This window comes from Puma concolor, chromosome A3 (assembly GCF_028749965.1).
Source record: "Puma concolor isolate L17-30 chromosome A3, mPumCon1.1.hap2, whole genome shotgun sequence".
Lineage (NCBI taxonomy): Eukaryota > Metazoa > Chordata > Mammalia > Carnivora > Felidae > Puma > Puma concolor.
Genome location: NC_141669.1, coordinates 51,531,902 through 51,555,837, shown reverse-complemented (window position 1 = coordinate 51,555,837; position 23,936 = coordinate 51,531,902). Strand labels below are relative to the sequence as shown.

The 23,936-nt window shown below is 54.8% G+C and overlaps 1 protein-coding gene across 1 annotated transcript; it reads left to right on the top strand.

Moving 5' to 3' along the window:
• Window positions 1–1,560: 1,560 nt before the first annotated feature.
• On the top strand, window positions 1,561–19,133 carry EMX1 (empty spiracles homeobox 1). Its single transcript, XM_025932278.2, has 3 exons — window positions 1,561–3,320; window positions 9,084–9,268; window positions 18,569–19,133. Exons 1-3 carry the CDS (start codon window positions 2,789–2,791, stop codon window positions 18,734–18,736), a joined length of 885 nt encoding a protein of 294 aa, XP_025788063.1. The 5' UTR covers window positions 1,561–2,788; the 3' UTR covers window positions 18,737–19,133.
• The last annotated feature ends 4,803 nt before the right edge of the window (window positions 19,134–23,936 follow it).

Here is a 23,936-nt window from a genome sequence, read left to right as displayed (position 1 = left end):
TGTCTTGGGAGTTAGCTGCAGCAGCAGGGTGGGGACGGAATGGGAGTGAAACCCGAGCCAGATCACTGACCTGTCCCAGCTCAATGGAGACTGCGACCAGACTCAAGTCACTGGTCCTGTGCAGTCTGTTTCTTCATCCGAAATATGGGGTTCATGACAGACAGCTAGATGTCAAAGGACTTCGCAAGCACCAGGTCCACAAGGGAAGGTGTTATTATAAGGCCTATCAAGTTAATAACAACAGGTATCCTCAGAACCATGCAGATGACAATAGATGTGGCCAGTGTAGATGCCAAGTCTAGAAATGAATGGCCCGGTAGATTCCAAGCTCCTCTACCTGCCCAGTGTAGCGAGTTCGCGGCCAATATCCAGCCTCACGTTGGGGTAGGAGGCGAGGGCCTGCGGTTAGACAGATGGGGTTCGTCTCTGGCCAGGGGCGCAAGGCCCGCAGCAGGGTTAAACTTGCTCCGGCTCCTGTCTTCTCCGTGGCAGCCCCCTGTCGCCGCAGAGCACAGGCCCAGGCAATGCTTATCCAACTGAACCCGCGTCCCCGCGGGGATCTTGCTCCAACAAAATACCCAGTCATCTCCTTCTATCTAAAGCGAAAATCCCTTCGTTCCGTGCCCTTGCCCAGCTCCGCACACTTGCCCCCTTAGTGGTGTGGCCTGCTCAGGTCGCCGCTCGGCCCGGCTGAGCTTCCCCTTTTCCAGGACTGAAGCTGGGGCAAAGGAGGAGGGGGAAGAAATAAATGAAAAGTCGGGGTGGAGGGTGGAGCAGCGAGACAGGGAGGGGGATAGACAGCCTGAGACATAAACGGGAGAGAGACACAGAGACCTGTACAGAGCCAAAAAGATCCGGAGAGGTCGCAAAAGAGGCACTGGCGCTCGCCACGGATTCGTTAAGGATTCCTTCCGCAGGCATTTCTGATGAGGCTCCGCCGCGCTCGGCCCGGGGCTGCCCGGGACGCGAAGGGCTGCAGGGTGCGGTCGCCTCGCCTCACCTCCCCCCTCTCGCCGCCCCCTCCCCACCTCGCCCAAGGGGGCCGGAACGGCGTCGGCGCGCGGGGGCTTTTCGGCGCAGTCGAGTGGAAAATAGACTTTAACCCGCTTTGTGGCGACAGGGGCGCCCGAAGCGCTCTCCCGGACCGGGGCTCCCGGCGCTCAGGCGGGCCACTCCCAAGACCCGGCCTGGAGTCCCTGCAGAGTCACGCGGCACGCGGAACCCCTGGCCTCGGGGCGCCGGCAAGGCCTAGGCCGGATCTGCGCACCCGGCCACAGCCGGGCCGCCCCGACAGACCCCGGCGACGGCGAGGAAGCGAAACGCGCTGCGGTCCCCTCCTTGCAGTGCTCTGGCAGGGTCCGGGTCCCAGCCTCCCCACCACCGCCCAGCGCCCTCCTAGGCCTCCGTGCGGTGTTTCCTGCGGCCTGGAAGGCCCGGGTGAAAAAGTTTGCTGAGTACTGGTTCTCTTCACCCTCTCACCCCCAGGGAATTATTGCAAGAAATGGAAACCTGACGGAGCAGAGTCGTCCGCTGCTCCGCGGTCGCAGGTGGAAGGTGAGGGTCAGGGGAGGCCAGGCGGCCGCTGCGTTCCCGGGATGGCTGGGATGCATTCTTGGAGACAGGGTCGACTGCTCGGCGAGCTTCAAGTTAAGGCTCGAGTCCCTGGCCTGGCCCGCCTGCACCTGAGCCCCACGACCAGAGAAGGCGAGAAAAGCAGATCGTCCTCTGCTGAGGCCCGCCGTCCCGGTGCGAGCAGACCGCGGTGGCTGTGGCTGGGCCAAGGAGGTGCTTCCGAACACGGATTTGCTGCTTGAGGTCTGCAAAGTGACCACTCCGGTGGCTCTTCTCGCGCTGTCCCCGGCCTGGCCCCTGGGTGAAAAGAACTGGGCGTCCCCTTTCTGGAGCCGTCTGCCATAACACTCAGAAAACGCGAAACCTCACGAACGAGGGCGCGGCTTTCAGACCCGCGTCCCAAGAGACAGATGGTGGGTGAGCGGGAGGGTCCTGGAGGCCAGGGAGCTTGTTCTCGGAGAACCTATTTGTTGGGCAAAACCCACCCACCCTCCACTCGGATCCAAGTTGCCTGAGAACTGAAACGACATCCCAGGATGAATTGGAGGGGGTTCAACTGAGTTACACATCGGGAAGTGGGGCTGGAGATTTTCCCAAGCCCCAAGGCCCCTCGGACGCCTTCTTCGGCTCTCGCGTGGGCTGAGGTGGTTGGAGCGGTCGCCAGACTCAGCTAAAGGGCAGAGACGCGAGGAGAAGCTTGTGGCAAGGGGCGGATGAGGGGTGGGGGGGAGGCCTAGATCGCCCAGCAAAGGCTCCAGTCCGCTTTTTGCCTCCGACTGCTGGCTCCTTCCCCACCCGCCGTCCCTCGCCCCGCCCCGCCCCGCCCCCCACCTTGGGGCAGGTGAGCGGCGGCCAATGGGCGAGCGCGGGGCAGGTGCCGGCTAACTCGCGCCTCGCAGAGCAGCGGCCGAGGCTGAGCTGGGCAGTGCTGGGAAGACCAGGGGCGGGGGTCGGTCCTGGCTGGACTCGGGAGGGAGGGGGCCGGGCTCAGCCCCCAGGCCGTAGAGGCAGCTCGTAGCCTCGCACGGAACCCGCGCCAGTGCCTGCGCCGGGAGCTGCCCGCTCGGCCCCAGAGGCCGGCGCGCCTAGCTGCGCGCCGTGGCCCGACTCCGCGTTCGCTCGCTCGCACGCCCCTCGCCTCACAGCGCCTGGCTCGCCGGCCGGGTCTGAGCGCGGGCGGGCGGGCGGGGGAGGTGAGGGGTGCTGGTGTGTGTGCATGTGCCTGGCTGGGTGCACACCCCGCACGGCGGCGGCGCCAGGACGCGGAGCGCTCCCCAGAGCCCAGCTGCCTCGCTCGGCTCTGGCGACCGCGACCATGTTCCAGCCCACAGCCAAACGCGGCTTTACCATCGAGTCCTTGGTAGCCAAGGACGGCGGCACCGGCGGGGGCACTGGCGGCGGGGGCGCCGGCTCCCATCCCCTGGCGGCGGCCGCCTCGGAGGAGCCACTCCGGCCCACGGCGCTCAATTACCCTCACCCCGGCGCGGCCGAGGCGGCCTTCGTGAGCGGCTTCCCCGCTGCCGCCGCCGCCGCCGCCGCCGCGGGCGCCGGCCGCTCGCTCTACGGTGGGCCCGAGCTTGTGTTCCCCGAGGCCATGAACCACCCCGCGCTGACCGTGCACCCGGCGCACCAGCTGGGCGCCTCCCCGCTGCAGCCCCCGCACTCCTTCTTCGGCGCCCAGCACCGGGACCCTCTGCACTTCTACCCCTGGGTCCTGCGGAACCGCTTCTTCGGCCACCGCTTCCAGGGTGAGTGCCCATGCTGTGCCCGCTTAGGCGGCCGGCCAGCGCCCACGCTGCGGTTGCGCGGGGGAGGCTCGGGGGCGCGCGGGGCTGTTCAGAAGTTGTTGAAAGAAGGCTGTGGGTCGGCAGAGGCCGATTCCCGAATGTGGAAGAGCCGCGGCGGATCCATTCGCGCTACCGCGGTGTTGGGTTCCCTTCCAGAGAGCCAGGTTGGGACCTCCAGGCTTTCCCAGAAACGATGCCGGTCCGGACGCCAAGCCCGGGCGCATCCTTGGAGCCTCTCCTGATCCTCCCCGCGGCCTGCCAGAATCCCTCCCGGCCGAGCCAGTCGCAGTGCAGTGAGCGCAGCGCTCACGGTTCTCCCTCCGCCCCAGCTGGACCTGGGACCATACTTCGCTTACACATCCACCACCAACTCCCAGATATCCGCCCTCGCTGGCGCGTCGGAGCAGGGCAAAGTCTACCCGCGTGTCCCGGGTCTGTGGAAAGAAGGGGCAGCAGGGAGGGCAAACTGGAGAGTTAATGTTCAGTGTGGAGTGTTCCACTGTCTTGGGGTGTTTCTCAGCAACCTCGACCCGACTTCTCCAAGTTACAAGTGCGTCTCAGACGCAGGGTCGGGAAGGTTTGCAACAGCAACCGGCTTCGTCCGCCCTGCGCGGACTCTGGGAGCCCGCCCGGCTGCTGGGGGACCGACGGCAGTCCTCCCAGGCAGGGGGCGGGGGCAGAGGACTTTTAAGGTCATAGGCAGGCTGTTCTCCCATCTCTGCACTGGGCAGTGGGTTTGCTAATGAAGATACCCCACTGGCCTTACACACGCACACACACGTTTCAATTATCTGACTTTTCCGAAGGAAATAGAGTTGCATTTGTTGGAGTTCGTTTTCTTCCTTGAATTTGTTAAAGTTTGTTTCTCTTTTCTTGTCTTTTTTTTTTTTTAAGAATGGCCTTAATTTGTGAAGTAATTGCTTTAGTTTCCAGTTTTATTTTGTTAGTGTGGACGGGACTGGACCTCAGCCTTGTGAGGTTCTATGACTCAGAGCTAGGTAACCCGGCTTTTAGTGAAACAAATGAAAAGGATATGGCTAGAGAGAGCTTCGGCTACCAACCTAATCTGACGATAAACCGCGGTCTACACAAAGTAAACCAGATGCTTGGTACCATTATTTAGGTAACAGAAGAAAAATGATCTTTTGAAGCTTTGACTATAGGTGCTTCACTGTTTCACCGAGAGCCGCTTTCCCGGTCCTGCTTTGTCAATTTGCTTAGTCCCATCTGACCAGTAGATATTGACCCAGCAGATCCCACAAAATAAAAGAATGTAATTACTTGAACAAGAATTTTTGTGGGCAGACTTGTCCCCCTGAGATTTCAAAGATTTGCCCAAATCATCTTGGGGGCAAAAAAAAAAAAAAAAAAAAAGCCTATGGTGTCAGCCGCTTTGGGCATGAAACTTGTCAATTACAATCATTGTTTACTGCTATAAATGAAGTTTTATTCAAAACTGAGTAAACCACTTCGGTACTCCGTGGGGCCTGGCCTGGGTCTCAAAACCTGGCACCCATGGGCCGATCTGAGAGACGCGGCTGCTCTTGAACCGTCGGAACGGGGCACAAGGGGCCCGTGGTTAGAAGGATGGTGCAGAGACAGGGACTCAGAGGAGAGGGCAGAACCGATCCTAAGCCCTGTGGTCTCTGTTCATCCGATGGTCTCTGCAGCTGTGCCCTTGGCTTCGGACCCGGGGCCCCACGCCCTCCGCTCTGCCTTTCCCGCCTCTAGCCTCGTCCCCGCGGGCGCGGCGCGCTGAGGGCCGGGGGCACCTCGCGACAGATCCAGCTCTGAGCATTCCCAGCCAAGCGAGGCCAGATGAATTCTCCGAAAAACCTTCGCAGAAATTGCCGCCGCTCCCTGAGCCATCAGTCCCGGCGGGCACGTTGTCGAGTTGCAAAAACGGTTGGATTTTTCTCTCAAGAACCGTGTCTGGACGCGGAGATGGAGCCATGCGTGGCCGAATTTTTGAACTCGGAAATCCGTTGGACACTGAAGGACTTTTCGGACGCTGACACGTTTCGGCTTTGGGTCCGGTCTTCATCGCTGCAGCCCGGTGCGCGCCCCGGCGGCTGTGAGCCTTGCGGTCCCAACGGGGCCTTGGGGCTGCGGGCAGAGCCGTCCCAGGCCCTCCGGCGCCGCGTTTTCTAGAGAACCGGGTCTCTGCGATGCTCATTTCAGCCCCGTTTTAATGCAAGAAACGAAACCCTACACGAACGAAAAGGAACATGTCTGCGCTCGGTGCGCAGCGCTCTCGGGCAGCACGGGCCCGCGCGCAGGCAAGCAGCTTTTCCGGCAGAGCCAGGAGGTGGAAGAGGCAGAGCCCACGCGGGATGTCTGGATCAGGCGTCAGGATCCTGAAGCCGGTGGCCTTCGAGGCCTAAAGGGGAGGAGCCGGCGGAGACGCGGAGTTGGCCGCACTTCGGTGTTATTACCCGGACTCAGGAACTTTCCAGGCCAAGAACAGCGTCAGGAGGGGGCCTGGGAAGCCCCAACCCACTGGGACCGGCGTTTGCAATGGGCCGGTGCATCAAAGGGCGCCTTTGTTCCGGCAGGAGGAGGGGGAATGAGGTTATCTCCGCAGTTTGGCCGGCCTCTCCTTCTTGTTGCCCCGGGCTCCTCCGCCCAGCCAGCCACCCAGAACCCCGGGCCGGCCCGGAGCTCTCCAGAAGAGAGTGCAGCGTCTGCCTGGGCACTTCGGATCCCTAGCTCCCACCTTCAGCCACCTCACTCCTGGGAGTCTCTATTGCCAGTCATTGCCTTGGAGGGGTCTGAAGTGAGAGGCCGGAGCAAAATGGGCTGGGGTTCAGTTCCTCCTGGCTCCAAGGAAGGCTAACTCAGCCCCTCTCCACATTTCCACCTATCCTTGTCTGAAACTGACAGCCCACTCCCACAGGCCAGAACTACTGCATGGAAACAGGCCACACTGCACCCCAGCCCCAAGCTTGTTCTGTTCTTGTGGTCCAGTTAGGGGGAACTGAAGCTGTGGTTGGGACTGTTGAGGCCCCCTACCCATAATGAGAGGGTACCAGGCACATAGGCACCTAAGGCATCACTGTCCTTACAGAAACATAGAGCTATTGATCAGTTTCTCAGGATGGTTAGTTTTGCACTAAACCACCTCTTTCTTATAGGGAAAGTCCTGGCTTCTTTTGAAATCCAACCTGTCATCACTTTTCAGCATCCTGAGTAATTTTCCTGCCCCTTGCTTCTTCGAGGTTGGGTCAGAAGGACCCCGGTGCTTCTGCACATACAGAATACTATACATATGCTGTCTGCCCCCAACAGAACATTACAATAAACCAAGCAACCCAGCTTTTCCTAAAATAGCCAGACTTGAGGCAAAGGGACATGCGTATGTCAGGAGAGAGAAGCTTGTTGCTTCCATCTTCCACTTTGGGTTTATAAAGACAAAGACAGAGAACTTCACCGCACAAGTGACCCACACACACTCCCAGAATTACAAAACAGCCATCAAGTCACACACACTGAGGCAGACTGTAGTTCTGCTTTCTCAGCCACAGACTGCCCTAGGCACCCCTGCACCCCATTCGCTCCCACCTACAGGGTCTCTCCAGGCTGCCGCGTCACTTTTCACTAGCCTGGGTCAGTTGAGCTGCTGAGGCCAAACCCTGTGAACTCTGGGATGATCAAGGCCTTTTCCCTCTCCAGATCACTTGTCCAGAGGAAAAACCACTGTTGGGACTTCACCCAGGCTCAGAACAATGCTGTGTTTTGAAGCAACTTAATATCAACAAGAAGTATTTGCTTCCCACTCACCTCTCCCACCTTTCCCTGGCCTAATCACACTGGTACCCACTTAAGACTTTAATTCTTATTTCTACTTGGATCAGTCTCCTCCTTTCTCTCCTCATTATTCCTCTCTTCCAGACCATCTCCCCTGATCATCTGTCCCCTCCACCACTACCAGTTAAACTGCCTTCAGTCAGGCCTAACAGCCCTGGGCCTGCTGCCACCTTGAAGGGCCCACTGGGCAGGCTGTCCCCCTCCATCCCCCCTATGATGTGATCCCACTCCCTTTTGTAGCTGCACAGATCCAGCCACTTGAAATGGATAAGTGATTGTCAGGGGACTTTATCTCCCCTCTAGCAATCTTGTTCCACAGAAAACCTCAGCAATAAAGTTCACCTGTGTAGGTGTCCAAACTCCAAGGACCCAAGTCCTCCAAAGAAAGTAATGCCAATCAGTATCCGCCAGCAGAGGGACATGAACAGTTACCTGGAGAGTTTTAGCAACAACATCTCAATTATATGACCTTACTTCACTTACGGAAGTGTTTCCAGAGATGGGAGATCTCAACGGAGATCCAAACAATTATCTTAAACAAAACAACAGGTCAAATTGGGTAAAACCAGTGGCCATTTCTGAAGAAATTAATTGGATCAGTCAAATCTCAACAGCTAACTGTGTGAAAACATTCCATCTAGGGCTCTGCATTGTCAGTGGGTCAGGGGGACTGTTATGTGCCACTGCATGAGATCCATGGGTGATGTAAGGGCCTGTTTCAAGCCTGTTAGCATGTGCAACCAAGCCAGAGATTGTGTGAAGGCCTAGTGGGGGGTTTATTGAGACTGAAGCTGTGGGTGGAAGCTTATTTTGGCTTCTGTAGTTCCTGACCTAACCACCCGGCCTCATTGAACCCAGTGTCAGCCCCTCCTCCTGCAGGTAGGAGCTGAGTTCCCATGATGGCCAACATTTGCCAAGGGACAATCACACTCTTTGAAAATCCTGTATGGTAGATGGGAGAAAAAGACAGTAGGGAGGCTGGAGCATATATTTACACACGCCCATGCAGAAACCAATATATCTATATCTATATATATTAGAGAGAAAGATGACATCTAGATATTTATACACGTGTTTCTTCAGCACGGGACTATTCAGGGATGAAGCAAGGCCTTTTCCCACGGAGAGCAGTAGGAGTCTCCTGTGGGGAGTGGGCTTTACCAGAAGGCCTGGGGGAAAGAGGTGGGTAAGGGGGAGGAAGAAGCCTGACCTTAGACCTTCAGGAGTTGCTTGGACGTTGACCTAGCTGCTGGCCTATTTTTACCACTTGCAAGGTAGAGCCTGAGCCTGTTGGCAAGAATTTTCAAAGGGCTAGCAGCCTAATCATTTAGCTGCAAGGCTGGTTTAAACAGGTGTGAAAAGAGAGTGCCTTGGGTACCTACCTTCTAGTTCTTGAAAATGTGTTCGGCATGAGGGTGTCACTTTCCTGACATCCAGCCCTGTCTCTACTCTTGGCCTTTCTGAGGGAAATAGGACAGGGCAAAGTGGACAAAGAGAGCTAAGGGACTTTTCCCACCCCATGGCCTCTTCTGCTGCTCCAGGTGCTGTGGATTTGGGCCGGCTGGCGCCTCACTAGGCCTGGGCCCTCCTCCTGGCCCAACGGAGTGATCCGCAGCTCTGCTATTCCACCCCTCCCGCGACTGACAGGGTAGCACTCTGACCCTAACTCTCCCCCCTAGGTGTCGGGGGAGGACAGGGGATTGGACTTTAGGAAGGGGCGGCGAGAGGGAAAGGGAGAAGTGGGGGCGGGGAGTCAAGGATTGGAGAGGGTAGAGAAGCGCCGAGGGCGTTTGCTAGCCGGGCCAGAGGGCCGGGGTTGGCCGGCTCCCGCGGGCGGCCCGGCGGCCCGGCTGCGGCTCACGGCGCCCCTTCTCTCTGTCTGTACCTGCTGTGTTGCCGTCGGCGGCGCGGCCGCAGCGAGCGACGTGCCCCAGGACGGGCTGCTTCTGCACGGCCCCTTCGCTCGCAAGCCCAAGCGGATCCGCACGGCCTTCTCGCCCTCGCAGCTCCTGCGGCTGGAGCGCGCCTTCGAGAAGAACCACTACGTGGTGGGCGCCGAGCGGAAGCAGCTGGCCGGCAGCCTCAGCCTCTCCGAGACGCAGGTAATAACCACCCCGCGGGCCTCCGCGCTCGGCCGGTCAGCCCAGGTGGAGGGGGGGGGGGGGGGGGAGGACGGGCAGGTGCAGGAGGAGCCCGACTCTCATCCCCGCCTTCTCCGGAGCTCTGTCCCACCCAGTTCCAAAAGCCACCACGGCCTCTACCCCGCGGCCCTCCAGCTAAACCAGTCTTTAGAGCCCCTTCCCTCCCGCTGCGCTTAGCCTCGCGGAGGCCTCAGGACTTCTGTCAAGCACTAAGTACCACCAGGAGGTTGGAATCAAACCACTTCCCCAGTCTGCTCTGCAAGCCCATAGGAGGTGCCAGTTTATCAGGAGGAGGCAGGGCGTGGAGCCCCACGCCCCAGTCACTCCTGAGCTGCCCCTGAGTTCACTGGAGCCGTCTCAGTCCTGTGGTTACTGCAGCCCTTCTCCCGCCACTCTTCCGGGGGTGCTCGCAGTTTTGTGGGATGGCCAGACCTTTCCCACACTGGCTTTGCTGCTTGGGCTTTTCATGGGCAGAGCTGGCGAAGGCGGATGGGCTGTGTGGAGAAAGCCCACGTGTCATCAGCCTGTAAACATCAGAAGCAAAGGAGATTAGCCAGGAAGGGGCCCGACCCTGCTTGGGGTCCCAGGGTGGCACTGATCTCTGCGCAGACAGGGCTCTCAAAACTGGTAAACGTTTGGGCGCGCAGACAGGGGATGGTGCGAAAGTAGAGTCTGGGAGTCAGGGACTGTGTTCAAACACTGGAAGGGCCGTTGAGCTGGGGAAAGGAACAAACTCCATGGTGTTGGAGGGGTTTTGAACTGGGTGACATTACAGGAGTGTTTTTGTAATGGATAATTAAGAAAAGAAAAATTTTAAGAACTAGATTGGAGTTATAGGGAGGCAGACTTGGGTTTGTTATGTGTAAAGACTTCGCCATAAATAAATGCTGCCTGGAAGCACCGCCTAAGCTCTTGGTCCCTGGGAGTAAGACTTGCTGGAGGGGCTGGCTAGTGCCCTGGAGGCGGATTTCAGGGTCTGAATGGGCCTCGGGAGACCTTACTCCCTTATGTCCCTGACAGCTCCCAGATCTGCAAATGAGAGAGGTATGCTTGCCCGCTTTTTATCCTCCTCTCCCCTTTCCTGCTGGTCTGGCCCCTACTACACCACCGTCAGCATCCCAGATACACCACCCTGGTCCCGGATCTTGAGGGGGCAGCCTGGGGTCTCCTTGGAGCAGTGAAGATAGGAAGGGGGCTCAGACCCTAACTGCCTCCCAGTTCCCCTGACGGACATCACCCGCCGGTCCTCGCGTCCCATTTTGGCATCTATTGTCTCATCTGTCTGATGCCCCCATTTAATCAATGCATTACTCTGGACTCCACTGCAAGACCCACGCTTTTTCAGATTTGCTAGCTGGGCTGTTCTAACAGCAGAGATAAAGCTTATGATAGAGTTAATTTTTAAAATGTTTTAAAGAAAGATGTTAAAAAAACAAGTTAAAAAAATAATACCCCCGTTCCCTCCTGGGAGTGTTTTAAAATTATTGTCTAAAACAAGGTGTCAATTTAAGAATGGTGTTTATAGTTAACATCATTTAAAAAGTATTAGTTATTAATTTTAATTGCATAAGTGTAAGAAAACAAAATGGTTTATAATCCTCCCACCCACAGATTAACACTTGTTGAAATAATGTCATTGCTTTTAAACTTTCAATTTTTTAGCTCAGTGAGAGGATTTTTAATTAACTTTCTTTCACACCAAATCTAGCTGCCTATTTGCTCCTAACAATGCCAGTTAGTAAATGTAATGATTGTTTCTTTCATTTTCATTATGTTCCAAACACATTTAAAACAAAACCCAGATAGACTAATATATCCAGCATCACTATCAAAACTCTTATGTCTACTCATATTCTATCTATAAGTGAGCTGGTTTTAGCATATGGAACAAGAAACCACAATAGAACTATGGGAGGTTTGAGCCTGAGAAACCTCCTTAGGCTCATCTATTCAGGTGAGGATTCTGGGAAAGAGACACCAACTGGGCAGAGCTCCCTAGGCAGGCAGTTTGGATTTCATTATCTGTGTGACCCTGGGTGAGTTACTCAACTTCTCTGAGCTGTGATGTTCTCATCCAGAAGATAGATTGTTTAAAGATTAAAGTCACCTAATATGAACTCAAATAATATTAATTCTCATCCCCAGTCTTTCCCTTCCCTTTGTTTAAAGTAGTGTATCAGGTTAGTGTTACAGTAAGCCCCAAACCTGGGTTTCCTGACTTAGTCCAGTGTTTCTTCTGCCCCATCCAGTCTCCTTCATCATCAGAGCTTTCTGTCCCTCTGGTACTTATTATTTGGACTTATGCCATATATTTAATTAATTGTCCATCTTTCAGTATTTATCAGGCAAACTTACCTGTCATTTCCAGCTATCAGCTGTTCATCAAGCAACAGTCTCATCAGTTCCCTGCCATCTATTTCTACTGTCAGTACCTACATTCGTCTCTCAGGGCTCTCCAATCCATCACAGATAGCTGTTTTATATCTAGCCACTCACTTCTGTCTGCTCTCATTAAACTGCCTCTTCATAGCTAGTTAATTTATATATTCTAGTAATTATAATCTTCCTAATAATAGCTCTCATTTACCCAACTGTTGATTATTTCCTTATCATCTGTTCTATCTTCTGTGTATCTACCATCCATCTCAAGCTTCCATCTCTGCAGATCTAGTTAGCTACTGACAGATGCATGTTCAAATATCTGCTAGTGCTTACCTGTCATGTCATCACCTCTGCCTTTGTCTTCATTCTGGGCCTCAGTCTGCTGTATCTGTAAGATTTGATGAAATCAACTCCGTGGTTCTTTCCAGCCCTGAGTTTCTGGCTCATCTATATTCTACTTCTCTGTGTTTCTATATAATGCTTCCTGCAAGTTCTCAGAGCTCACAGTACATCTCCCATATATCATAATACACATAGGACTTTGCTGTGGTTTAATTATCATGTCCAAATGTCACTCTGTGGACTGGCTAGATCTATTGCACCAAGAAATCTTAAAATACAGATTCCCAGGCCCCATTCAGGAGATTCTCTTAGGAGTTCCAGGATGGGATCCAGGAAATGTTTTTAAAACAGCCCTCTGGGTGATTCTGATGAATAACAGGCCACCTCTGGGAGCCAGAGGTCAAGCCTTCTTGTTTCTCTCTATACCGTAGGGTCCAGCTCAATGACCAGCAAGGCATAGAGGCTTCATAAACATGTATCAAATGAATAGGCGAATTTCTCTTGATTGTACTCATATCCATGTGTTCACTTTATCAGTCATTTCCCTTGCTTTCTGCAGTCACTGACCCCTTTCTGTCCCTCTGTTTTCTATCTTTCCCTTGCATTTTAATCTACCTGATCTCATTTTCTCCACCAGTTCACGGATAAAACTTCTGGGAGAGTTAAGGAAATCAACGTGTGGGTCTTAACCCAGCCAGAGCTCAGGAGTGTATGCATGCTCAAAGCTTTAGTATGGAGTGTTGGCAGCTGGGAAACCTGGGCTTCTTTGTTGGGGGCAGGTTTGTGTGTTTGGTTGAGAGAGGGTGTTTGTACTGGGATGGCAGTGGATCAATCCAGGAAGTGGAGGGAGTGGTCCTGGGAAAAGGGCTAGTTCTCCCCTCTGGCTCTAATTACTTGCTCCTCACTGCTGTGGTGCAGCCTCAGCGTCTGACCTCGATGACTGAACGAGGCCCATTTAAGCTTCAGTCTGGTGGCACAGACCTGGATTTGGGTCAGATCAGAGCTGTGAGGGCAAGTGAGTGTGTGTGTGTGTGTGTGTGTGTGTGTGTGTGTGTAACATGTATGTGCCACAGTGTGGAGCACAGATGAGCAGTGAGATGATACCCAAAGGTCAGGTGATATCATATATACACGTGGCACGGACAGCAGCTCGGGTGCTTATGTGCATGTGTGGGGTGACACGTTAGTTTTATGGGGAATGAGAGAAAGCATTTGTTTGCTCCAGGCTGATCAATTGGTCCGTGTCTGCTTTGACCAGTTCAGCAGGTGTTTCTTCACCTTTTCCAGCTTTGAGTTCACTTGAGCTATGAGGGAAAGGAGTGTAGAAATGGAGTCTTTAGCCTTGGAGATTCCTCATTTGGTGGTGGGAGCAAAATATAAAGTGTGCACACTTATGGGATATGCATAGGGTGAGTGACCGGAGTCCCCTTGAAGTCACACCGTGACTGAGGAAGATAAGGGGAGACCTGTATGGGTGGAAGGCTCCCAGGAGACCTCAGGCCCAGAAGAGTCAGTGGGATGCATAGGATTCTAGGTTGGTGGGAAGGAAGGGGAGGGTTTGAAGTGGGTGAGTTAAGATGGAGTGGGAGCTGACAAGTCTGGCCACCATCTTGGGGCCCAAGAACAGGTGGGGAGGTCTTAGAAGGAAGGAGTGTATAGTTACCCGCCTATGGGTTTTTCCCCCAGGAGCATGGTAAGGAGACTTCCTGGGGCCCCTTCCTGCTCTGAAAAGCTCTGTTTTGGGGGGGACAGATGAGAAGGAAATATCCAAATGACTTGAATTTTAGGGAAAGGTCAAGAGGCCTTTGTTGCTAGCTTATTGTTGGTTCTGAGATGGACTCATCCCTTCTTCAAGTCTTGGCTTTTCTCCAAGAATTTCTGCATCATTCATGTTCCAGGAGTCCAGTGGGAGGTGGGACAGGGCAGGGGAGGTAAGGCAGACTGGAGTGGTTCTCCAGGGCCTGGTCCTGCGGAGGCGGATGAATCTTGATGTCTCTCTGAGAGTGAGGGCAAGCATCCAGGATGGTCGGACAGAGGAGGAGACAGGAAAGCTTAGGAAGAGTTAGGGCTCTGGTTGATGGGGAGTCAGAGGTGGCTTCAGTTTGGTGGGGTGAGGTCTGAGCTTCATGACATTGGGCTTGACCCTGTGAGTGAGAGTAGCTCATATGATCAAATAGTAGGAAATGGATCCCCAGTGGAAAAGGCTATTATCTCGATAGGGTGTTCAAACTCCTTGAGGACAAGTATTTGTCTGAAAGTATGCAGGCAGGAGCCACAGACTCTTCCATTTGGGAGGGACTAAAGTTGGGGACTAGTAGAAAAGAAGGGTCCAAATCTGGTTCATTCAAATAGGTTATTCGAAAGTAAAATCTGAAACAATTGGCTGGAGCTGTAGTTGGCTTGTGCGTTAGTTCCTTTGTCCATTCATTTGTTCGTTAATACATACACACCTTCATTCATCAATGCATACATACATCAATCAGTCCTTTAATACATTAATGCATGCATGCATTCCTTCATTTATCCACAGCACTTTCTTCGTCCTGTGTGACTCATGCTGACCCTTGTGCCCCCCAACAATAGGTCTTTCTCCCTCCCCCAGATTCTCCCTAGAAGTGGTTAATCCAATTCACAACATGGAGAATTAAGAATTGACCCTCTTGGGGGAGCCTGGCTGGCTCAGTCGGTAGAGCATGCAATTCTAGATTTTGGGGTTCAGTGTAGAGATTACTTAAATAAATAAAACTTTTAAAAATCTTAAAAAAAAATTAAAATAAAAAAGTTGACCCTGTTGTAGAAGTGTCCACTGAACTAAACCCATCCTTCCAGCAATTGCACTTCCCAAACCCATTTTCTGATTAGATCTCAATTCCCTCCACCATTGATTTTCTTCAGCTTTCCATTTCTGACCTAGACACCTCTTTCCAAGAGCAGAGTGCAGGTCACTTCACCTCTGCCCAGCTTGCTGAACAGACTGGAACATGCCCACTGGGACTCTAGAGTAGACTTATACACTGCTTTGATTCTCCGGGTTCTCACAGCCTGATGAGGAGACAGAGGTTCAAGCAAATAAATTAACCCACTGCTGGGGTCACTGTTGCTGCGACAGGGAAAAGTACTAAGGAAGTACAGATGGGCAATAGGGCAAGCCCAGCCTAGGAACATCTGAGCAGGAATTTGAAGGCTAAGGAAGAGTACCCCAGGTGGGTAACTCAGGCAAAAGTGGAGAATCTTGGAAAGATCCGGCTTACCTGAAAAAGAGACATTCAATGCGATGGGGACTTTGGAGACCACAGGGAACCTCTCTGCAAACCCAGGAGACTCAGAGATGGGGGAGGGATTCCTTTAGCCAACATCCCAACTGTGTCTTTGAGGGCTCATGTGCAGATGTTCCGGGGAGGCAGGTGCAGAATAGGCACAGCTCCCCCAGAGCTGGTAGCCTTTCTAGGGCCTCTGTCCTCTAGGGAAAGGGCTCCGGGGTGACCCCAGAGGCTGGGTTAGAGAGGTTGATGGGATGTCACTCTTGTCTCATACTGCACTCAGAGCCCAGTTCTTCTTCTTTTTCTAAGTAAAAAATAACTATTAACTGTTATCAGTAATGCATTAAAGAAAAGTCAGAAAAGTGGAAAGAAGAAAGAAATGTCACCCTCACTTTAGGTACATTTCCTTCTAGTCTTTTTTTCCCCATGCATAGATTTTATTTTCCATGGTTGTGATCACACTGTGCCCAAACTGCATCCTGCCGTTTTCACTGATATTATGAAGTCAGAAGCATCCCCCTGTTATTACAGTCTTTGTAAACAGCATCTGGTCACTCAGCCTAAGGCTGTTCAGAAGATAGCCAGTCTGCCTAGGGAGAGAGTTTGCATCCCTGTTTCTAAAAATCTGCCTCCTTGACCCCAGTCATTTTCATGGAGAAAATATTCCGAATCACCTTTCATTTGGGTGTGCCAGGAAGCTGGCCCTTGCCTGAAAACATATCCTGCACCTGGGGTTCCACCACTGGAAACTTTCTTTCTTTGGGCCAGTGTTGTGAGGCGAGGGTAGCAGGCTGGGTCCATCCATCCTTCCTGGAAGGAGACTTGGGAGTTGTGTGGGAGGGAGAAGGTGCAGGAAGGGCCCTAGGTCCTGGTGTTGCCCAGGGCTTCCCCGGATTGCCCCATCACTAGGCTGGGCACACTTAACCCTTAGCCAGCCCCTTGGGTTCTCAGGAATGCTGCCCCAACCCCGCATCCAGGCCTGAGTCACACACAAATGCCTGGCACAGGAGCTCACCCACCTACTGGCTGGTGTAGTGTCAGTGGGCTCCACGATAGGGGGTGGGGACCAGGCTGGCTGCCGCGCAGTTCTGCCACGCAGAACCACCCAGGGCCTAGCCAGCCTGGTACCCAAGGAAAGGTGGTTATGGAATCTAGAAGTCTTGCACCCAGAGCATCTACCATTCTCCCTTGTCTACCTAGGGTGAGACATGCAGGCGACAGGTTTGCACCTTACTCTAGAAATGAGGGAAGAAGATCCTCCTCTTACTCCATCCACCAGGCCAGGCACCTCATCTCTTCCTGTCTCTGGCTGGCTGCCCCCACCCCCAACCAGTGCTCTAAAATCAAGGGGTAGGGCAGACCCTGGGAAGGGTGTGCTCTTAGGGGAAGCCTTGGACTGGGTGAGTTCCACCAAGGGGATAGGGGGTAGTGTCTGAGAAGCATGAAGGTAGAATGTCCTGGGCAGGAAACTGCTCCCTACGCCCAGATGCCAGGCCTGCTTGCTTTTGGCTGCCACTGCCTGGCTTTATGGCTAAGACCTGTGCTTCTCAGCCATTCTCAGGGACTAGGGGTTGGACTGGGTAGTCTTCTGAGGACTGCTCCTGGCCCCACCCAGGGTTCCAGGATCTCCCCTCAGCAGTAACTGCTGCTGCCAAAACCAAGGTGCTCACCATCATTCCACACACATGACTTACCAGTCACCACTGTCATGGACACCACAGATCACCCAGCTGCAGGTGACAGCACCTGCTTGCTTTTTAAATGAGCTGTCATTTTCAGGAAACCATCCATGCCTTATAACGCTGCCATCTCTGCATCACCTCCCCAGGGACCCTCTGGAGCAAAAGCCCAGGAGGTGCCCTGGAGCTGCAGGGGCCCCCGAAAACATCTCTCCTATGGATGAGGGACTTAAGCCCAGAGAAGGGAAGGAACTTAGCAAAGGATCAGCACCCAGACTCACCTTTACCAGCTCTGAGGATGGGGGTGCTGGCCTGGCTCTGTAAGGCCAAGTAAAGAACTGTATGGTCAGGAGGAGCTGACAGACTGAGCGAGACTTTCTCCACAGTCCCCAAGCACTAAGACTAGTCAGGAAGCTGGGACAACCCTCCTAGATCACGCCCACGAAGATGTTAAAGGCTGTATCCTGGACACTGATCACATGCTGGGGGAGGTGGGAGAAGTGAGGGGTGATTAGAGATGGGACTAAGCCTCTTCGCAGAGGCTTTGCATTGCAGACCTGCTCCTCCCTCTAAGCACCCCGCAACCCATCACAGAAGATAACTGTCCACGTTTGAACCCTCCCCTTGTCAGGACTCTCAATGCCTGACACAGAAGTGGGGAACCCTCTATGTTTAAAGAGGAGCTTGCCTCTGTCCCCTGTGATTTCTCCCATGTGACCTGTTCCCATATTTGGATAGGCTACAGAGGCCAAGGCTTTGGGGGCAGGAAGTTTAGAGCCCTGCCCCAGGTGGGGCTGCAGACACTGCTATGTCTAAGGAGGATGAGGCCTCATTGGTGGACTTCAGACTACCCTGAGGAGTTGCCACATGAGGGACCAGACTTCCCACCTGTCCAGCTCTACTTCTGATGTGGGATGGGGGTAACTCCACCTGACGTTGCTCACAGGGTCCCCTGGAGAGACTGACCTAGATGATGTGTGAGTCAGAGCCTTTTGAGTGGCGGGGTCCGTGACCCCAGGCATGCTCTGGCTGTTGTGAGCACTGCTCTTGGTGTGGACATCATCTCCTGGTCACGTAGCCATGTCCGCTCTGCGTCTTTGTGCTGCAAAGAGCATAGGGTGGCCCTGGGAGGTGGGGCCCATATCAGGCCCACAGGGAGCTCATCAGGACTCATGCGATGGCTTTTCATATATTCTCCCACTTACTGTTCATCTCTGCCTCGTGAAGGAGCAGTTATTCTCTCTTCTCTAGAAATGGGTAGGGACCCAGGTCTGCTGGGCTCCAGAGCCTGGGTTCCTCCCTTCTGCCATGCTGTGGCTACAGGATGCTCGGCAGCTCCATAATTGCTCCCTTCCCTCTGTGATAGAGGGATGGGAAAATGGCTCCTCGTGACCCACTGTGTCCTCTCCCTGCCCCACCTCATTCGCATCTGGAAGAGTAGTCTTCTGGACCCAGCAGGTGGCACCTGGCCAGAGGAGAGGACCCTGGTCTTGGTTTCCCCAACTGGCTCCCAGCTCAGCCGGGGTGCTGAGGCCCCAGTACCTGTACTGGGGGCCTCCTGGGTGTTTCTTACCTCTGCCCATCCCTCCCTGGCCCAGGTGAAGGTGTGGTTCCAGAACCGGAGGACAAAGTACAAGCGGCAGAAGCTGGAGGAAGAGGGGCCTGAGTCTGAGCAGAAGAAGAAGGGCTCCCACCACATCAACCGGTGGCGCATCGCCACGAAGCAGGCCAACGGGGAGGACATCGATGTCACCTCCAATGACTAGGGGGGGCAGCCACGGATCCATGAGGGCAGAGCGTCTGCTCGCTGCTGGCCAGGCCCCCGGGTGGGCCCAGCTGGACTCTGGCCGCTCCCCCGCCAGGCTTCGGGGAGGCCTCGAGTCACGGCCTCACAGGGCTTGGAGCCTGGGGCTACCACTGCCAGAGGGACAAGAAATGGGCTGGCTGAGGCCTGGGACTGCTCAACCTTCTCCTCAGAGAGCCTGCCTGCCTGGGCGGGCCACCAGCCACTGCAGCCTCCCAGCCATTCTCCATTTCTCTTATCTCCTGTTTGTTTTGATGCGTTTCTGTTTTAATTTATTTTCCAGGCACCCGCTGTAGTTCTTAGTGATCCCCTTGTATCTCCCTTCCCTATGGGAATAATAAAAGTCTCTCTCTTAATGACATGGGCATCCAGCTCCAACCCCAGAGCCTTCGAGCCTGGGTGGCGGATACCGGCTCTGGGGACCAGTGGGGACCAGCAGAGCAAGCTTGTGCAGTGCCTTGGTGGTCTCTACCCTGGTCTCTAGCTCCCAACTGTACAGCAAGAGAAATGGAGGCCAGACATAGGGAAGGACCACTCTGTGTCTTAAGGGAGGCTATGCTTGGGAGCTTCCAAGTTTGTTGAGCGGTGGGAAACAGGCCCATGTGGGTTGTTGGAGAGAGAGAACATGCATACTTCTGCATGCTGAGAGACTGGTGGCTCCTCCAGTTGAGGAGACACTCGAGGAAAAAGGGAGACTTGGGAGCTGAGGGGCAGGGCACCATTCACAGAAGTTGACCATGCTAGCCCCGGGTCCTAGCTTCACCAGGATGCGCACCTGTCCCCGGAGAACTCCTCTGTGTAGATGAAAACTTTCGAGATGGGGCATAAGGCTGAGCCTGTAACCTGTCCCCACGGACACAGGGCCTCCAGCCAGGAAACAGCAAGGAAGGACCCAATAGAGCTCTGTAGTTCACCTGCTCTTCTGCTCATCGACTTGCCTTTCCTACTGTCACACATCAACGTGTCCTTCATCCTTAAAAGCAAGACCTGTATTCCTAACACCTTTCTCTTACAACGTCCAGACCTGTCTCCACTTCTTCACCTCCCGTGAGCTCTCTAACCCAATGCTGATGCTGATGCCATCACCAGTCACCAATCACTGCCACCCCTTGGGGCCAAACTCAGGCTGCCTCCTGTCTGGCCTCATCTATGCCCTGATCTTCCGGCCATTCCCTCCTTGATTCTTGTACCCCTCCCTGCCTTATTCCAGTACCTCTGACACTTTTACCTCCCGCTTCTCCAAGCCCTCCCCAGTCTCATCCGTGCCTCATCGCCCCTGTCCTCTGTAGGGTCATTCCTTGTTCCACCTGCCTCTTGATTGTGCCCTCTGCCTGGGGCTTCGCATCCATGTCTGGGACTTCTCCTGGCTCCCTGGAATCTCTCCAGCCAACCTCTGCCAAGCTGCAGAGCCACCTAGCCGGCTGCTCGCGTCTGCTGCACTCCAGCCCCCTTGGCACCTTGAACCCAACACATTCACAGCTGACTCATCTCCCCACCTGTTCTCTTCCAGGCTTGCCCACCTTGACAAACGGCCAAGGTTTCTTCTACCTTGGGAAGCAGTGTACATGGCTCCTGGGGGGGTTGGGAGGAGAGGGAAGGGATGGTAGACATAATGAGGTTTATGTGGATTGCCAAGGATGAGGCCACTTCAAAGGAGGACCTCCATGCTGTGGCTAGGGTTCTCTTCCTTGAGCCCAGACAGGACTGTGTCACATCCTTCCTAAGCCCCCTCCCCTGCCCCACTTCCTTCCCCAGCTTGACCTCTCCTACCTCGCTCCTGGTGCCCTTGGCTTCAGTCTCATCCGTGTCACCCCTGTCCCCCAGTGAGCCATGGGTTTTGCCTGTGCTGTGCCTTTACTTATGCTTCTCTAGGCTCCTGGAATGTGTTGGGGGCTTGATTAATGTTGAAGTCAATGTTGAAGACTTGCTGCCTGGGGCCCATGCAGGGATCCAAGCACAGAAGGTCCTTTTGCTGAGGCTGTCAGCATCTCACTTGGGTCCAGTCAATGCTAGAAACCAAAGGGCTTTCTCCCATCTCAGTGCCCCTCTGCACCCCATCAGCCAGGAAACACATTCCTGGCATCTTGAAAGTCCTCACCTTGGGGTGGACACTCTCACTGCCAAGCAGGTGGATAACCTCTGGGGAGCATGTCCACACAGGTGGGGTGAGGGTGAGAAGGGGAGGCATTCTTTCGGCACCAGTGGGGGCAGGGGAATGGGCGAGCTGTTCCTCTCAAGATTCTGTCGCTTGGTGGGGGAGGAGGTACACGAGGATCACAGCAGAGCAGCCCCTGTCATCCAGATAAAGGGCTGGAAAGGACCCAAGGAAACCTGCCAATCTTCCTAGGCCAGGCCTGCAAGGGGCGGGCTGGGAGTCCCCACTGCACTCCCACCCACCCCCCCGTGTTGTGCCTCTCCCTGCAGACGGTAAATATTGGTGTTGTGACTTCATTAATAAAGGCTTCTGTGAGCCTGAAAAACATGGAATCAGGATGAACTATTTTCTGAGCTGCCGGCTTGCCAGGTTTGCTAATTTGGGAGTTTTTGGGCCCTCTCCAGGGAACAAACCAAAGTTTCTCTCGAAGAGACACAGATGCAGCCGGGAAGGGGAGAAGAAGCCGAGGAATGATGCTCCCGGCCCTCCCTCGACTGCTCCTTCCTCTTGGAGATCAGGGCCCTGCAGGGGTGAGGACAGGTGGACAGGGGCTGCTTGGCCAGGCTTTCCGCGAGAGAGCCTGGCTATGTCACATCGCCTCAGCTGGGCTGGTCTCCCAGGCCCTGCAGAGTCAGATGGGCTGAGGTACTGATGACGCCCGTAAGAACCCCATGTTGTCGGTGACTTAAGTAGCGGGAACGCAGGTTCTTCGCTCTTGTGGCCCAAGCCACGCGCCTCAGCTTCGGGGAATGATCTTTACACTCCGCCGGTCCGCGGAACTTTCCAAGATTAGTCCCCACGGCTCCGCAGCGGCATGGCTGGTGCTCTCAGCATCTCTGCACTTGGTTGTCACCAGCTCCTCCTCATGGGTGCTGTGACTGCTTCCCGTGGGACTACGTGGAACCCTCACCTCGTCAACTGGGTTCTGCCCAGGAGGGAGCCAGGCGGCACCCCCACCCCACCCCCCACAGGCCTCTCCTGGAGCCCCTGCTCTCGGGCAGCCCCGTAGGGGGAGGGGCGGGGAGGCCAGCAGGCTGAGTGGTGCAGGCCCAGCCAGCTTTCCTGTCAGACAGGCGCTGCCAATGCGGAGCCAGACATCGGGAACAGGTTTAACCAATTACCCGAGCGCCCCATCTGCTGTCTGGGGTGTGTGTGAGGGTGAGTGCATGTGAGGGTGTCTGGGAGTGTCTGGGAGGGCTGTGGGCGTGTGTGCGCGAGTGTGACTGTGTGGGTGTGTGTGGGCGTGCGGCTGTGCACGTGGGCGGGGTTGCTGCCTGTCCCAGTCGTACCCCCTCAGTTGTCAGACTGTGGTTACCAGCTCATGGTCTTCCTGTCTCCCCGAGACCTGGGGGTCTCCATGAACAACCCACCCGGCAACCCAGGCCCTCATTTCCTACTCCCCTCATCACCACTCACTCTCAGGGCTTAGGAGAGGCCACAGTCACGTGACCCCTTCTTTCAAACCGCACCTTCAGATGTCCTTCCCTATCAAACCACACGTTCTTGCCGCTCACTCGTTCAGTCGTCGCCTATGTCCATGCTTTGGCCTCATAACGCGCTCCTGGCCATGGGCCCCTCTGTTGTCTCTCTGACGTCCCCTGGTCCCACTGCTCCTTGTTGCACCTGCCTGGCACCTGCAAACTTGCCTGAACCTGTTTCCCCACCTGCCCTTGCAGCCGCGTCTGTGAGGACATCCCGCAAGTGTGCTGGATGGCACCCCTTGAAGTCCAAGGTCCCAGCCTCAGCTGAGGCCTCACTCCTGTTGATAAATCCACTCCCATTCTCCACAGGGGATGTCTCAAACAGTCTCCCTTCTGCCCAAACCTCTTCTGCTTACCCTCAACAGAGGACCTTATTTCCATCTCCAGAAAGAAATGAGAAGCACTGCAAGGGAACACCTTCATATCAACCAGGGGCCAGGAAGAAAGAGATAGTCCCTTCAAATGGGGCAGTCTGAGGAGAGTTGGATAAAGGAACAATTCACGAATTTTAGACACCTGACAAGAGATGTTGTAGCGCCACAAGGCTAATGACGATGGCCCACAGCCCTGGGGCCCGAAGAGGCAGGGGCAGGAGCAGTTACCAGAACTCAAGAGGACAGATGGATGGAGATAGCCCCAGATAGGAGCCGCAGCCTTCGTGAGTGGGAGGCCCAATGATGCAGGGGAGGCCCGCGGAATCGACCCCCCAGTGTCACCCTCCTCGAATCCTCAGTTTCCCACTGGAGACTCCCAAACTTGCCCAATGGCAAGTCCACACGAGTAGGCCTCCCAGAGAGCGGATAGAGAATGGTGCAAAGTATACCTGGAGGGGCCAGGCAAGCTAGTCTCTCACCCTTCAACCTCCCCCCCTCAGATCCACACTACCTGCATCCAACCCATCCTCTCCACCTGCTTCCTGTTACCCCTGAGACCCTTCTCTCCTCCCGGCCCCCGCCCCTCCAGAGACCTCACTCCTCTTGCCTGTCTCCCTAGGCTCCTCCCCTCTCACCCATTAATGTCCGCAAGCCCCAGTGTGCCTTCTGAAGCCTTCCCTTCGCCCCCACATTATGCTGCAGCCACTGTCGTGTCTCAATGCCCAGCTCACAACCCAGTCTCTTGGAAATCCTTTGTTTTACAAGTTAATTGTATACTGGCAGCCAGTCGGAGACATACTCACTTCTCAGCCCATGGAGATCTGGCTTTTGACCTGACCACACTCCACTGAGACTATTCTCTCCAGGTCCTTCCAAAGGACGTGCTTGGTCTTCGTCTTCCTTCACCTCCCAGCACCTATTCAGTATGTGCACAGCCTCTCCTACTGGAAGCATTCTCATCTCTTGTCCTCTGGGGTGCCACGCTCTCCTCATCTTCCTCTTACCCCTGGCATTAGTGTGCTCAGGCAGTTTACACAACAGAAGTACATTTTCTCACAGTTCTGGAGGCTGGATGTCTAAGCTCAGAGTACCAGCTCAAAGTGGGTTGGTTTCTTCTGAAGCCTCTGTTCTTGGCTTGAAGATGGCTGGCTT

What these genes read in the sequence shown, in the direction of transcription:
- EMX1 (XM_025932278.2), top strand. Translation starts at nt 2,789, where the DNA reads ATGTGCCTGGCTGGGTGCACACCCCGCACGGCGGCGGCGCCAGGACGC. An exon ending in CTTCGGCCACCGCTTCCAGG is followed by an intron (nt 3,321 to 9,083) that starts GTGAGTGCCCAT and finishes GCGCGGCCGCAG; the next exon opens with CGAGCGACGTGCCCCAGGAC. An exon ending in TCAGCCTCTCCGAGACGCAG is followed by an intron (nt 9,269 to 18,568) that starts GTAATAACCACC and finishes TCCCTGGCCCAG; the next exon opens with GTGAAGGTGTGGTTCCAGAA.